At 40.5% G+C, this 15,497-nt stretch overlaps 1 protein-coding gene across 1 annotated transcript in view; it reads right to left on the bottom strand.

Moving 5' to 3' along the window:
* Nucleotides 1-4,673: 4,673 nt before the first annotated feature.
* Nucleotides 4,674-15,497, bottom strand: part of SGCE (sarcoglycan epsilon) — a 77,867-nt gene continuing 67,043 nt past the window's right edge. Inside the window, exon 11 of the mRNA XM_045578427.1 lies at nucleotides 4,674-6,208. Coding sequence (XP_045434383.1) covers nucleotides 6,195-6,208 — 14 coding nt within the window. The 3' untranslated portion in view covers nucleotides 4,674-6,194. The remainder of the gene's footprint in view (nucleotides 6,209-15,497) is intronic.

The following is a 15,497-nucleotide window of genomic DNA, read 5'->3' as shown; positions in this document are numbered from 1 at the left end:
GGGTATTTACTCATTCTTGGCCCCTTTATCCATTTCATTTACTTCAGAGGATATTATCTGGCTGTATTTTGACCAGCTCACTATCTGTGAGCTGTCTCACGTCGTTTGTTGGAACAAGGCCGTGTGGTGGTCATAAGTGTTTTTTCAGACCGCACCAGTCAGGAGGAGCCAGAGGGGCCTACCCCGAGTAGCTCGTAAATGCCCCTCGAGCAAATGTTCACCGTTCATCACAGTTCATAAAAAACGAGGCTGAGAGTTCTCCTCCTGTTCCCACGACATTATCTTCTTTCTCCTCCGCCCATGCTCTTCTCTAGAAACAATGCTTTTGTTGCTAAGATTCCCAACCATTCTAGTGGTATCTGTGGATGCCTTCCCTCACGGTCAACTTTGTTTCCATTCTGGAGCTTACTGCTCCGAGGATCAGATGCCAGGTCACAGCCTCAAGATGTTGGCACACATTTGCCCTGAGGGCAGGGCAGTGCCCTCTTCTGTGGATACTTGCTTCTCCCTGCCATGGCGTTGGCTATTGCCCTGAGAGCAGCTGGCCTGGACAAGTGCCTTCCTTTTGGACCAGGAATCAAATGTGCACTAGACTGTGGTGTCAATGCCCCATTGTTCCTGGAGGGCTCAGGAAAATGCCTGTTTCCTGTGCCTTCAGTGTTCCTAGCCCTTCAGAAATAACCTGATAAGGAAGAGGGAAAGCTGCCGATGCTCAATCCCCAACCCATCCCTACACACAGAAGCAGGAGGCTCTACCTGTGTGTGAGCTTCCAATCTGCAGCCCGGGGCAAAGCAGGGAGCCTGGGCAGAGAGGGAGTGGCAAGATGGAACTTGGAGGAGCTTTGAGTAGATGCTCAAGATAGGAGGTTACACTACTTCCCTCCTGCCCCCTTTGCATATTCCCTAAGAGAAGGCAGTGCTAAAGAGGCCTCTTCAATGCAAAGGCCAGAAAAGGTCTCTCTGAGCAGACAGTACAGGGTGGGGCAAAAGTAGGTTTACAGTTGTTAGTAGAGAAAATAATACAATAATTAATAAACTAGAATACAAGAATAAATTCTGTTTCATCTATTCACAACTGTAAACCTACTTTTGCCTCACCTTATATTTTTGTTTTTTCAATCTTTATTGTTGAAAGTGTTATATATGTCCCCTCTCCCCTCCGCACCCCTTCTAGCCTGTCCTCGCCCCCTACCCCAGGCCTTCACCACTCTATTGTCTGTGTCCGTGGGTTATGCACAGGTGCGTACAAGTTCTTTGGTTGATCTCTTCCCACCTACTCACCCTCACCTTCCCTCTGCTATTCAACAGTCTGTTCCATGTTTCTATATCTCTGGGTCTATTTAGTTTATCAGTTTATTTTATCCCACTCTATAATATATTTTAAGAAAATTGTTCACAAAGCAAAAGCACCATAAGCAAAGCAAAGACAGACTGCAAAACATGATTTGCCTATCTCATATCATAGACAAAGAGCTCATCTCCCAAACATTTAAAGAATTCCTCTAACTCGGTGAGAAAGGAGCCACCCATGGGCGGATGGGCAAGCAATACAAGTACACTGTTCACAAAAATAAAGATATTCATTCCTTTAAGTACATGGCAAGAAGCAAACGCCTAACACATGTTGGGCTTGTGGGGCTGCAGCACACAAGCATGGGCGCATGGCTGCTTGAAAGTAGAAATTGCTGGGGTCCCTAAAGGAGGGCGATCTTATTGTAAATATCAAAATTAAAATGCACATACCCTAGGGCCCAGTAGTCCCACATCTGAGAACTTACACAGATACTCCTATTGGTAGAAAATGACATAAATAAGGCTATTCACTGTAGTGATATTAGTCATAGTAAATGGTTGGAACGCGTTAATAAGGAAATGGTGGATTTCCTCATTAATGAGGAAATGGTGGATCAATACGGAAACTAATAAGAGAGTGGGATGTTGATGACATTGCCTTCATGCCATGTAACACCATGCTGTGGTGACAAAGAACACGGAAATGACTCATCGAAAGGGAAAGATCTCCGAGGAACATTGCTAAGTCTGTTAAAAAGTACAGAAACCTGGATAGCCTGGTGTATTTTAGGTTAAGAGGGGGATTAAGAACATACATGGTTATTTCTTTGCATTGTGTGTGGGAATTTTGGAGGAATACATAAAAACTAGTGAACGTGGCTACAGGTAGTAGGGGAGCAGGCATGGCAATGAGGCGGATGAGGGGCTGTGCAGGAAAATAAAACTTTTCTGAATCTTTTAAGCTCTTTCTGAATCTTTGGATATTAAGCCACCGGAATATATTCCCTTCTCAGAAACAAATGCACAGAAAGCAATAATGGAGGAGGGTGACCTTGAAGAAGGGCGCCACAGGACCCGGCCTGGCGCCAGCACACATTCCCGTTCCTGCTATCGCCACATCTCCCCCCTGGTATGTTAAAGAGGACCAGCATGTTGAGAGAGAGGCTTACCAGCCCTCCGGTGTCTCCTCTTCTAACTCCGCTGGTATTTTCGAGGCCAGTACCTTGCCAAAAATGGAGTGTACACGCCCCATGCGGGAAGCAAAGGGCAATTTTCATTTTTTTGTTCCCATCCCCTGCCTGCTCCTTCTGCACGTCCCATTCCGATAATATGAGAGCCCTCAGGGGAGAAGGAAAGATAAGGTCTGAAAGGGCAGAGGCAGGGTCTAAAAGGTCTACCTCAGGAGAAGAGAAATAAAACCTGGATGACTGCTAGCATGTCAGGAAAGAGGAAAATAAATCATCACACTAAGTGATCACAAAAAAACACATAAAATAGGATGGACGTAGGAACCTTCAGTATTATAGTTGGCAGAACACACGTGGAAGGGTAAAGCCAAGGCGGTGAGGTGTGGCGTTGAGCTAGCTATTCTGCTTGGTTGATTGAATATGCAAACTTAAACGCTCACTGACGGGGGGCTACCGAAGCGTGTTCTTGGCAGAGGGGGAACCTGAGGGCCACGCTGCTGCCCGCCACACCAGGAGGAGCCGTGCAGGCGGAGCGGCCTGGCCAAGCAGCTCAGGAGGAAAGACTTGGAATGTGCTCTTAATCACAGACAGATGGGACATTGATGGCCCAGATTTCTCCTCCCTGTAGCACAGACTCAATCATTTTATTCCAAAACATGTTTAAGGAAGGTGTAACCAAAAACCCACTGTGGCATGTTACATGAAGAAAAAAGGAAAAAAAAAAAAAAACCTCAATCAAGTTCCCATAGAATGACCGGCTTTGAGCAGTGTTGCTTCCTGATGTGCCCTCCAAGTTAAACTATTTACAGAAAAGAGCCCAAAGTAACAGAACGGAAGCTATGTTCTATAGGGAATCATAAATTATAAACTGGCCATAAGTTGGAGAAAATCTTGGCCTTTTTAAATAAAAATAAATAAGATTATGAGATTTTTATTTAAGACTATTAAAAGTAGGTTTATTTTTTTATTTTTTTATTCACCCGTTAACTTATGGCATTTCTCTTAATCAAGAAAAATATATTTTAATAAATGAGTATTATAATTGTATGAATTTTGCTTTCTTGTTTCAATATCTGTTTAAGCTCTTTCTGTATCAGAGATTAGATAAAAATTAGATTGTATTTTCCCTCCTTTCCTTGCTTAAAACTCTTTATTTTATTATCAATTCTCATAAAACTATATTGCCAGTTTTTTTCTTCTGGTCCTTTGCTATAGGATGCAAATTTAACTCTAAATTGCTAATCAGAGAGGAAAGGAGAGGGAGAGATATAGAAACATCAATAATGAGAGAGAATCACTGATCGACTGGCTGCCTCCTGCATACCTACTAGGAACCATGCCCGCAACCCTGGGCATGTGCCCTGACTGGGACTCCAACTGTGACCTCCTGGTTCATAGGTCAACACTCAACCCCTGACCCACACTGGCAGGGAGATTCTGGGTTTCTTTATCATCATTGAGTACAAACACTTCCCTCATTGTCTTTTGTGGTGGCTAGGGAGGTGAGCTGCTCAGATCTCCTTTCGAAAACCTCGAGGACCCTCCTGGAAGAAGGGGCCCCATTTGGAAAGGGGTAAGGGATCCTGGAGGGGCTGCGTTTACACATTGGCGGATGGGGAGAGTGTGTGTGGAACTGAGCTAATCCACTGGGCTCTCCTCAGTCCTCTCTTGTCCTGTAGTCACTGCAAAGGACAAGGGATTACCAAGAGCTCAGACCCTTCCGGAAGGAGAATCTGGATCAGAACTCCAGATGAGCCTGCGGAGCTAAGTGCAGAAAGAGTTCGTAGTCAGTTAGTAAGGGAACTAACTGCATTGAGAGGGTCTGTGGTCTGCCCATGAACCTCTCTTTTTAAGATTCACGTTCAGAAAGAGTGGCCCATGGAAATCAGGTGGAACAAATTCCCTGAAAACATGTGGAGAGGGGTTTGTGTCCAACACCAGGGGTGCATGTGATGGCCATGGGGAGGCCCCGTTCACGTGGCCCTTCAAGAGAACCCCACGTGAAGAAGGAAACAGCAGATGTGCTCCGGGCCCTGCACTTTACATCAACCTCCTTGCTCCTCTTACCCACATTCCCAGCCTTTCTGCTCTCCTCTCAGAGATGCCTTGTGGTTGGAGGGAATGACTAAGGAATTTTGAGCTTGAACATCTTTATCTAAAAGATTATAATCAGTCAAAACAGAAGACAAGTGGCAACTGGGGAAAGTATTTGCGAAATGCGACAAAAGGTCATCATCTTTGCTATACAACGAGCACTTACAGATTACCAAGAAAAAGACAAGCTTTAAGTTACGTTCATCGTTAAAGAAAAAGAAAAATCAGCATTTTATTAAGAGAACATTTGAAAATGATTAATTATGGCTTCATTCTCCTATTGACTCAATCACCAAAACATTATTTCCCCTCAAAGAATTCTTAGCTATGTATGAGGGTTTCCCAGAGCTTAGACACAGGGCAGGGCACAAGTAGAGTACGTGAACAGAGTTTATTCTTGTATTATTTATGAATTACTGTATTATTTTCCACATGAACAACTATAAACCTACTGTTGTCCATCCCTGCACTATTTTTTCCTTATACATACCTATGATAAAGTTTAATTTTTACATGAGGTACAGTAAGATATTAACAACAATAACTAAGAATACAATAGAACAATGGTAACAATGTACTATAATAGAAGTTATATGAATGTGGTCTCTCTCTCAACTTAGCTTATTATACTGAACTCACCTTCTCACTTTATAGCTCTTCTCTGGCCTCTCTGAATTGCCAACATCACTACCCTGGTGCTTTGGAGCCGTTATTAAGGATTACTTGACACAAGCACTGATACCACCACAGTCAACCTAATAGCCCAGATGGCTACCAAGTGACCAGCAGACAAGTATTGCCTACAACGTGGATTCCCTAGACAAAGGGATGACTCCCACTCCACGCCGGATGAAGAAGGATGATATAAGATTTCATTATAATTCTCAGAATGGCATACATTTAAAAAACCTGTGAATTGTTTATTTCTGAAATTGACCATTTAATATTTTCAGACCACAACTGACCTTGGGTAACTGAGACTACGGGGAAGTGAAAGAGCAGACAGGAGGAACCACTGCACCATGTCACAAACAACAAACAGTGTAGGGGACAAACTACATGGCAAGGAACTGAGGTTGTCCTCAACCTATAACCACTAAGACAGCAAGCACTTCAGTACTACAACCACAAGGGACTGAATTCCTCCACCAATCCGTGATCTTGGAAGAGCATTCCGCGTCTCCAGTAAGACCACAGCCCAGACCAACATCTTGATTTCATCCTGGTGAGACCCTGAGCAGAGGACTCACCAAATCCATACCCAGACACCAGGCTCAGGGAATCCATAAGACAATTCATTTGTATCGGTATTGTTCTAAGCTGCTGAATTTGTGAAAATTTCTGTACAGCAATGGAAAACAAATCAATGACTGTGATGTGTCCCCTAAGCCTTTTTCTTTTTTTTAAGAAAGCATCCATCGTCTTTATCAAGTCCCTATCCCACCATTCTGTGCTGGGTTCCGGGACTGGGGCATATTACTCACAGTTTTAGTATACGTCTCCATATCAAGAGGAGTCACATCCCAGGAGAACCATCTGCGCCTGACATAGATCATAAAATTCTGTACTTTGTAAGCTTGTTGCCATGTTTGGATGTGAATTTGGAGTCCTGAAAAGGCTTTAGTGTGTTTTGCCTGTGGAAGGAACATAAATAATCAGGGCTCGTGTGCAGACTATGGTAGATTGATTGCATCAATGTTCTCCGTGAATAGCCACCACATATTCACAGTCAACCCTGTAATCTTATATTCTTATACTGCTCAGATTTAGGGCTCAGCCAGTTTTGACCAATGGGATATTAGCAAATGCATCACAAAGAGTGGCTTGAAAGATGAGGTTCATTTCCTGCTAATCCTTTGTATGATTTAGTTACTCTTGTCTGTGTTTCTGCCATGCCATGAGATCATCTCCTTGCCAGTCCAATTAAATGCGATAAATTGGGAAGAAGGCAATTTATCTATCATCCTGGCTGAAGCCATCTTAGAGGGGCCAGTAGTCAGCCAACACCAGGACATACGAGGAAATCCAACTTAGACTTGAAGAAACTTGCCATGAGATCTAGCCTAAATAATTGACCCACGGTGACCTAAAATACAATGCTTATTGCTTTTTGGAGTGGTTTGTTACCCAGCAGAATTGTAGCAGTAAATGACACATCAAAAAAAATAATAATAATATACATAGCATAACCTAGTTAAAGGCTCCATCTCCTGTCCCACTTTTTATTTTTAGGCCCTTGGCATTTCTCACAAAGTAGACTTTGCAGGCTTGTGAGTCACTCTGATGCCTAGTTGGTGGACATGATAGATCGGAACTCTCTTAAGAAAGACCGTAAGCTTCTAATCCACGACTACCATCTATCAAAATGTGGCATTGGTGTGCACTGCTGTGTACTGCTAGGAATTCCATGGACAGTCAATAAAGAATTCTTCTGTCTAAAGGACTCTGACTACTTGGCTTGGCCTAGAATCATATGATCTCAAGTTCAGATCCCCAAACACATTGAGGGATTGATTGTAAGTATTCATTTCAATTTTTCAATAATGTTCTCACATGAGGAATCACCACAGATACATTAGGCCATTCCCCCTACTATTTACTTTTGAGATGTGTTTGCTCTCCTTTAGGTTTGTCTAAGATAGCCCCTTGTTACACATTCACCTAAAACAAGACCCCTGGACTCCATTATCTTTAAACGTGACAGAACCTTTGAACACTCTGCACAGATATAGATATTACCCTCCATTTGTATACATACCTAGTTAACATTTTACTAAGACTATCTGTTGTAGCCTATTACACTGGTCTCAGAGACTTACCACAAACTTATATACACAAACATTTGGCAGATGGCATTGACATTTCTGAGATGGCACAGCTACCTTGCTCTTTACTTTAGTGAGAATTGGCCTTTAACCAGAAAAAAAAATGTTCAAAATGAAACCCTTGATTTTGTCCTTGGTAATTATTCTTTACTCAGCCTTCTCAAGCTCAGTAAATATATCAAAAGTACATGCAGGAGGGAAGGCCATACTCTGGAAGTCAGCTTTTTACCTCCTTTCCCACATTTCTACTATATCAGCAAATCCTATCAATTCTATGTACAAAATGATTCTCAAAAACAAACACTTCTACCCATTTTTTATCCTCCATTCTACTCCTGGACAGTTCCTTTTCCTTCCTCTGCATTAACTTTTTGCCCTTCTAGCCATCCTTTATATTTTAGTTAGGGTATATTTGTAAGAACTTTTCTTTTCAGATAATTTTATTTTGAGCTAATTTCATGTAAAAAGTTACTATTCCCCCCCCCCCCATGGAATTGCTAAAATATATTGATAAAGTAGGATCTTAGAGAGGTATTTGCACACCAGTGCTCACTATAACATTATTTACAATAGCCAAGAGGTGGGAGCAACACGAATGCACATCAGCAGATGAATGGTAAAGAATGCGTGCTATCGATATGCAATGAAATATTAGCCACCTTAAAAAAGATGAAACTACTGTCACGTGCTTCAGTATAGAAGAACCTTAAGGACATTACCCTAAGTGAAATAAAACCAGACAAATACTACATGATCTCACTTATAAAAGCACAGGGTAGAATGGTGGTTGCCAAGGGGAACAATGTAAGGAGAGATTTTGAGACTATGTAAATATTCTACTGTACTATAGACATAGAAGGTATGTGCATGCATATATACATTATATATTGTCTATCTCTGTCCATTGGGAGTCTAGTCTCCAGATCTTGGTTTCCATACAATTATATATTTATGGTTCTGTTGTTAAACAGGTATTTCTATGGTGCTTGCAAAAATCATGATTTTATAGTTCCATCATATCTTCCACATTACTTGGCATCCTGCTCTCAGAGAGCATTCATTCATTCATTCATTCATTCATAACAGTATAGATTCAGGGACTCTTATAATACACTAGAGGCCTAGTGCACGAAATTCATGCATGAGAGTGTGTGTCCCTCAGCCCAGCCTGTAACTCTCTCCAATCTGGGACCCCTCGAGGGATGTCCGACTGCCCGTTCAGGCCTAAATGGGTAGTCAGACATCCCTCTCACAATCCAGGACTGCTGGCTCCCAATTGCTCACCTGCCTACCTTCCTGATTGCCCCTAACCATTTCTGCCTGCCAGCCTGATCACCCCCTAACCACTCCCCTGCCAGCCTGATCTATGCCTAACTGCTCCACTGCCAGCCTGATTGTCCCCAACTGTCCTCTTCTGCTGGCCTGGTCACCCCTAACTGCCCTCCCCTGCAGGCTTGATCACCCCCAACTGCCCTTCCTTGCAGGCCTGGTTACTCCCAACTGCCATCCCCTGATGGCCATCTTGTGATGGCCATCTTGTGTCCACATGGGGGCAAGATCTTTGACCACATAGGGGCAGCCATCTTGTGTGTTGGAGTGATGGTCAATTTGCATATTACTCTTTTAATAGATAGGATTATTTATAATACAGTACTACATTTATTTTGTTAACCAAATTGTCTCATTTTTGGCCAGTATGAGCCCCTTCTAGCCAGCTCCTCTATTATTTTAATAAACTTCCATTATTTTTTGAGCATTTTAAGAAGAGGTCTGAGTTGCTGTAGTATTTTCCCTGCTCCAGCCCAGAAATCAGCCATTCCCTCAGAGCCCTGGCTCCCAGAAACCAAGATCTAGCTGACAGGTGATGTGGGGCTTTGCTGCTCCTATGCTCTCTCAGTAGATCGAACTAGAAAATATGCAGTTGCATGTATGCACACACACATGTCTTCTATCTTCTGTTTATTAAAATGGACTCATACCAATCCCTCTGATTCCATTCCCTCACTACAGAGTTCATTTGTGCCTTTCCTCTCTCCAGTTTCTAAGTCCCTTCTCCAAAGGTGACAAGCACAGCTTCCATTATCCACAAAATCTTTACTCATTTGCACTTAAAAGACAAACTGCTTTTCAGAATTGTGAACGGTGCCACAGTAAAAGCAAAAACAAAACAAAACACCCTAACTTACTGGAGTACACTATTTATTTATAGTTGTTGTTTTTACCTTCAAAGAGATAGTCAAAACCCTATAATCCAATTACATGAGTTCTTCCTGCACCACTTGGATATGTATTCATCTTGCATACAGCTGGATTCATTTTTTTAAGTTCTTTTTTTCAATGCAATTAACATTCAATATACAGGGTGTCCCCTACAACATGCATACACACTTTAACAGCTGATAGCTCAACTTTAAAATAAATTTTAATTTAATAAACACTGCCTTTATAATTACTCCAAGTGTGTGTATCCACTTTGGGGGTATTAGTTTATATCATATATGTTGGTTTCAGGCATACAGCATAGTGGTTAGACATGAAGATGGTTCTAAGAGTTAGAATCATCCCAAAAATACTCAGAGCAGAATCACTCCTCTGCTCCCATCCCTCCTCCCAACTGTTATTCAGCACCTCAGATTGGGAAGATCATCATTTGCCTCTAATGGTTTTCACCAAATGCCCCAGGTTTTTCTTACTGAGTGAGCTCTGAGTTAAAAACAGCCTTCCAGGGAACCACCACGCAGGTACCATAATGACAATTGCCCAGGAAAGAGATTTTGAAGGCATCCCAAACTCATTCTGTTTCTTTCATTGACTATCATACTGCGGGTTTTTATCATTACTGTGGATGTTTACAAAGCTACCTTGGAGCAGGACAGGGGAGGATGAGTTGAGTTTAAAATGCCAGGAAGCTTGGTGTTGTTAACTAGACTCAATTGTAGGTCAATTGTCCCCAGGTGCTCTAAGCCTTTCGTTAACTACCAGAGTGTTGGGAATGTTAATTTTGACCATTTTAAACAGTATTCTCATTTATGGAGGAGATAATTTTCAGCTGTATTTACTTCACCATTTTTGCTGACCCAGAATGATTTAAAAAATATAAAATTAAGAATAGGCCCTGGCCAGGCAGCACAGTTGGTTAGAGCATTTTACTGATATTCCAAGATTGCAGATTTGATCCCTGATCAGGGCACATGCAAGAATCAACCAATGAATGCACAAATAAATGGAACAACAAATCCCTGTCTCCAAAATCAATAAATAAAATAAAAAGGTATATATAAAATAAAAATATATATATATATATATATTGGATTATGTTAGCTTTCTACTTCAAATGTTTAATTTCCAATGCTCCAAACTCCTTGATAAAACTCTGCAAGACTAAAAGGAATCTGTTTCCATCTCCAGAATCACCTTTTCTAAAACACATTTTTTAAAAAGCTATTGGCTTTTTTTTTTTTTTGCATTTCCAATACAACTTAATTTTTCTTAATTGCTACTTTGATTGAGATATAATTGGCACATAATGATGTGGAAGTTTAAGGTGTATGCTGTGTTAGTTTGATACATTTGTACCTGAATTATCCTTAATCCCACTTCCCTCTCACTCAAAATGCTCCAGCTACATAAGAGTCCCTTCACCTTGTTGAGAGTTGAGCGTCAGAAAATATATCTCCACCGCCTACAGCACAAAAAGAACTGGTTTCTGGTCATTCTGTTGGTTCCCTCTTTCATGCTCTGCTGGCCTTGAATCAAGTCCATCAGGAAAGAGCACATTCCTCTCTCTCAGCAGCCTCAGGAGAATCCACAGATCTCCCAGGCTCTCCTGGGTCAGAAGAAGACTGACGTAAATGCACATGATGTAAATGTGAGGGATTCAGTGTGATTAGCCAGACCTGATACCTTGCACTGGGAATGCCTCCAATTCAAGTGGAAGCACCTGGATTGAAAGCATGGCAGGGAAGGCTTGCCCAGAGGAACATACGGAAGGTTGCCAGGAAAAAGACAAATAGATGCTGGACAGAGGCTACAACCATTGTGTTCCATTCCATTGCTTTTGGGTCCATTCACTCTCTTGCTTTTTCATCTGACCAGATTGTTAAGCGTGACTGACTCGTGATCATTCTCTCAATTTTATCTTAAATGTTTTCTCTCAAAATAGATCTATTTCGACCATTTAATAAGTAGCTGCTTTCCCCACTCTCTATTACAACACTTCTTTAACTTTCTCAACTTTTAGTAACTGACACGAGATTGATTTTTCTCAGCAAATATTTATTTAGCACCAACTAGTGCCAGTGCACTAAACTTTGTTTATTCTTTCATAACACATTCTCTTTTACTTCCTAAGCATAATTCAATGCCTAGAACATAGTAAGTCCTAAATAATATTCAATGAATAAATGAATGAAATGACCTTGATACTTCAATAAGGCTATTTTTATAAGTTTTGGGAGAGGGGAAGAAACAGAGATGTATTATTTTGTGAAACAAGTTTATCTCAGTCTAACCTCATTGTTTGACCACTAAATTTGTTTTTAGGCACACACAGAGACTCCAAATTAGGTGATAAAAAAGAAACTTATCATATAAAATTTTATACAAATTAAACACAGTATTTATAAAATTAGTAACTGAAGTCCCCAATACATTACTGGAATCTCTAGGGACCAAGTATATTTCATTATTCAACTGTGTTCAGATTTTATAAATGTAAGTTAGGTTTCTTATACTATATAACATATTCAGTGGAATAAAGACAATAGGTTAAAATTTCCATATCAAAACATCACACCAAGAAGAATTAAGAAAGACAAAATAAGTATCTTCATTTTTGGTTAGGTCAGGTTCTACTATTAAATGGATTTGTTATGAACTTATAAAAGCATTAAGATCTTTGGATTTGGGAACTGCAGATAAAGGATTGTGAACTTGTCATCACATATTTTTCTACAAGAAGTCAATGCAATATTGTTCCAGAATTAGTTTCTGTACCTTGATTATTATATCTAGGCAGTTTCTTTGCTGTTGTTGCTTTTATTTCCACTGAATTAAAAGCTCTAACTCACATTTTAGGTCATCAGGGATGATAGAACTACTTACTCACATAATTATATTTTCCGTCATTATATACAGGGTGGGGCAAAGGAGGGTTAAACTTGTGAACATACAGAACACAGAGTTTACGCTTGTGTTATTATTTATTAATTATTGTATTATTTTTTATACAAACAACTCTAAATCTACCTTTGGCCTACCCTGTACAGCTGTTAGTCCATAAGCACTTATCACACATTTTGCCCAGTCCACACGGCTATGTTGACCATACCATTTCCTGAGTGCATAGGAAGCTTACGTTTCATAGCATCAGTAGCAGTTATGTTTGGTGAACACGACTTTCCCAGTCAACGGATGTATGGACGCAAGTAACAGAAGCCATTTGAAGCCCAGCTCCTACAAACATTCAACATGACCTTTCTCTCAGCTCTCACTGTGCTTCCTATGGAATCTCAGATGCCATGTGTGTCAGGTGTATAGCAAACAAGATAGAAGAAGACTGACGTAAATGCACAGAGCTATAAGTAAACTTTTACTGTGTTAAGCCACTGTGAATTCGGGGGTATATTTGTCCTATCCACATAGCTCACAAATAATTTTCTCCCAAACGAAAAATCAATCCTCTCATGGTATAAGTTTTCCATGAGAGAGCAAAAAAACTCATCAAGAGATCCTTCTTTATATAGTAATCTCACGTATATCACAAGATGTATTTATCCCATGGCAGAGTGAAATGCCAACTAACACGTACTAGCAATACAGTAACTGCCTTTTTAATATGGGATGTCAATGATACTGCACAAAATCCATCAAGGGATCAAGACGTTTTGCTGATAACTTCTTGAGTTTTCTTTCTGAGTTTTTCAACCCAAGTCTCCATAGCACCTCCCAACTTCCCCAGGGCACTGGGATCTTGCTCAGCCTGCTCCCAACCAAAGTCCAAAAGTACAAGGGAATTCATGCTCCCTGGAGCAACTTTCAACTCTAGGATGGTGAGTCAGTGGGTGAAAGTCTAATTCTCCTATTACTTGGAAGGGAAATTCTGAGCTGCTTTCCACACAATTAGAGGACCTCTAGTAGGACTGAGTTCTGCTTTCTATAATAAGAACCAGATCAATGACATACTTTTTGTTGGCTTTCCTTCGGAACCTCCTAACCTCCTCACTCTGCTTCCACACTCTGGCTTCCTGGGATCACTTCCTAAATAAACAACATTGAGTGTGTATTTGAAACAACCAAACTAATTCAATATGTATGTTGAATTGAGCATTTTGTGAATTTACCTATAAAAGCAATCAATTTCATTCCTAATTGGTTAGAAAGCCCTAGCTGGTTTAGCTCAGTGGATAGAGCATTGGCCTGCGGACCACAGGTTCCCTGGTTCAATCCTGGTCAAGGGCACATACCTTGGTTGCAGGCTCCTTTATAGCCTGGCCCCTGGTCGGAGCTTGTGCAGGAGGCAACCAATTGATGTGTTTCTCTCACACCGATATTTCTCTTTTTCTCTCTCTAAAAATCAATGGGAAAATATCTTTGGGTGATGATTTTTTTTTAAAAAAAAATGGTACAAAAAAGTCAGATTAGTTACTAGGGTGGCACTAATGAAAAATTTCTTGACCCAATACAATCTACTTTTAAGTTTGCCACTTCTCTTTCACAGCTACATTCCCAATGTCTATAGTAGGGGTGTCGAACTCAATCAGAGAAGGGGCCAAAATCTAAAATCCAGCCTAAATCGCGGGCCGTATGGTTTACTGAACAGTCATAAACAGTCATTGTGATGGAAACGCAGCGGAGTGCAGTGATGACAGCACGGTGCGGGCCATATTGCAAGGCCTGGCAGGACGGATTTGGCCCGCGGGCCTTGTGTTTGACACATGGGGTCTATAGCAATCTTTGGTATATCTCAGTGCTCAATAAGTATTGTGAATTAGATAATGGAATTCTATTCAGTCATAACATAGGAAATTCTGCCATCTGCCACAACGTGGACAGACTATGAGGGCATTATGCTAAGTGAAGTAAGTCAAACAGAGAAAGACAAGTACTGTAAGATCGTATATGTGGAATCTAAAAACATCAAACTCTTAGAAACAGATCAGATTTGTGGCTGCCAGATGCAAGGCACAGGGGGTGGAAGAAATGAGTGAAGGTTGTCAAAAGGTACAAATTTCTAGTTACAAGATAAATCAGTTCTGGGATGTTAAATGCAGCATGGTGACTAATTGCTAAGAGAGTAGAGCTTAAATGTTCTCACAAGAAAAAAAAAAATTGGTAACTATGTGATGTGATGGCTATTATCTAAATTTGTGATAATCATTTCACAATATATAAATGTATCAAATCATTATATTGTACATGTTAAACTTACACAATGTTATATGTAAATTATATCTCAATAAAAGTGAGGGAAATATTTTTTAAAAGATCAGCTCTTATCTGTTTTGGCTTCTTCTATGTAAAATCCTCACATAAGATCATGTATTCTAGTATCTTCTATTTCAATGGATTGCATCATTTGACATCCCCCCCCAACACACACACACATTGGAATTAGCCCCTTTCTTTACTTTAACAACATTTCTAAGTCTGAGTGTACCATTTTTATCACATTAATTGCTCTTGAATCTATCTATTCTCTCCCTCTCTTCCACCACAATTCTTATAAAAAAAACTTATTATTTCTCCAAATTGTGTCTACAACAGCCTCCTAACTAATGTATCCATACCCATTCTTCCCACCTACTTTCTTCTCTATATTAGAGCTGGATTGATTTTATTAAAATGTAAAATATGGCCACATCAGCATCCTTCACTGTTCAAATGCTTTAGCCTCTTTCTACCTTTAAAATCATACATGGTTTGGTGTCACCTTACTTCTCCACATTCCAAACATTCCCTCTGTCCAACTTATATTCTGATTTCACTGTGCTTTCTAAGATAACCTTATATTCACTAGGATTTCCTCTCCCCAAAGAACTCAAGATATGTTCTCTCTGCTTCAAACATCCTTCCTTACTTCACTTTATCTTATGATATC

This window comes from Pipistrellus kuhlii, unplaced genomic scaffold (assembly GCF_014108245.1).
Source record: "Pipistrellus kuhlii isolate mPipKuh1 unplaced genomic scaffold, mPipKuh1.p scaffold_m20_p_10, whole genome shotgun sequence".
Lineage (NCBI taxonomy): Eukaryota > Metazoa > Chordata > Mammalia > Chiroptera > Vespertilionidae > Pipistrellus > Pipistrellus kuhlii.
This window is presented reverse-complemented; position numbering and strand designations above follow the sequence as displayed.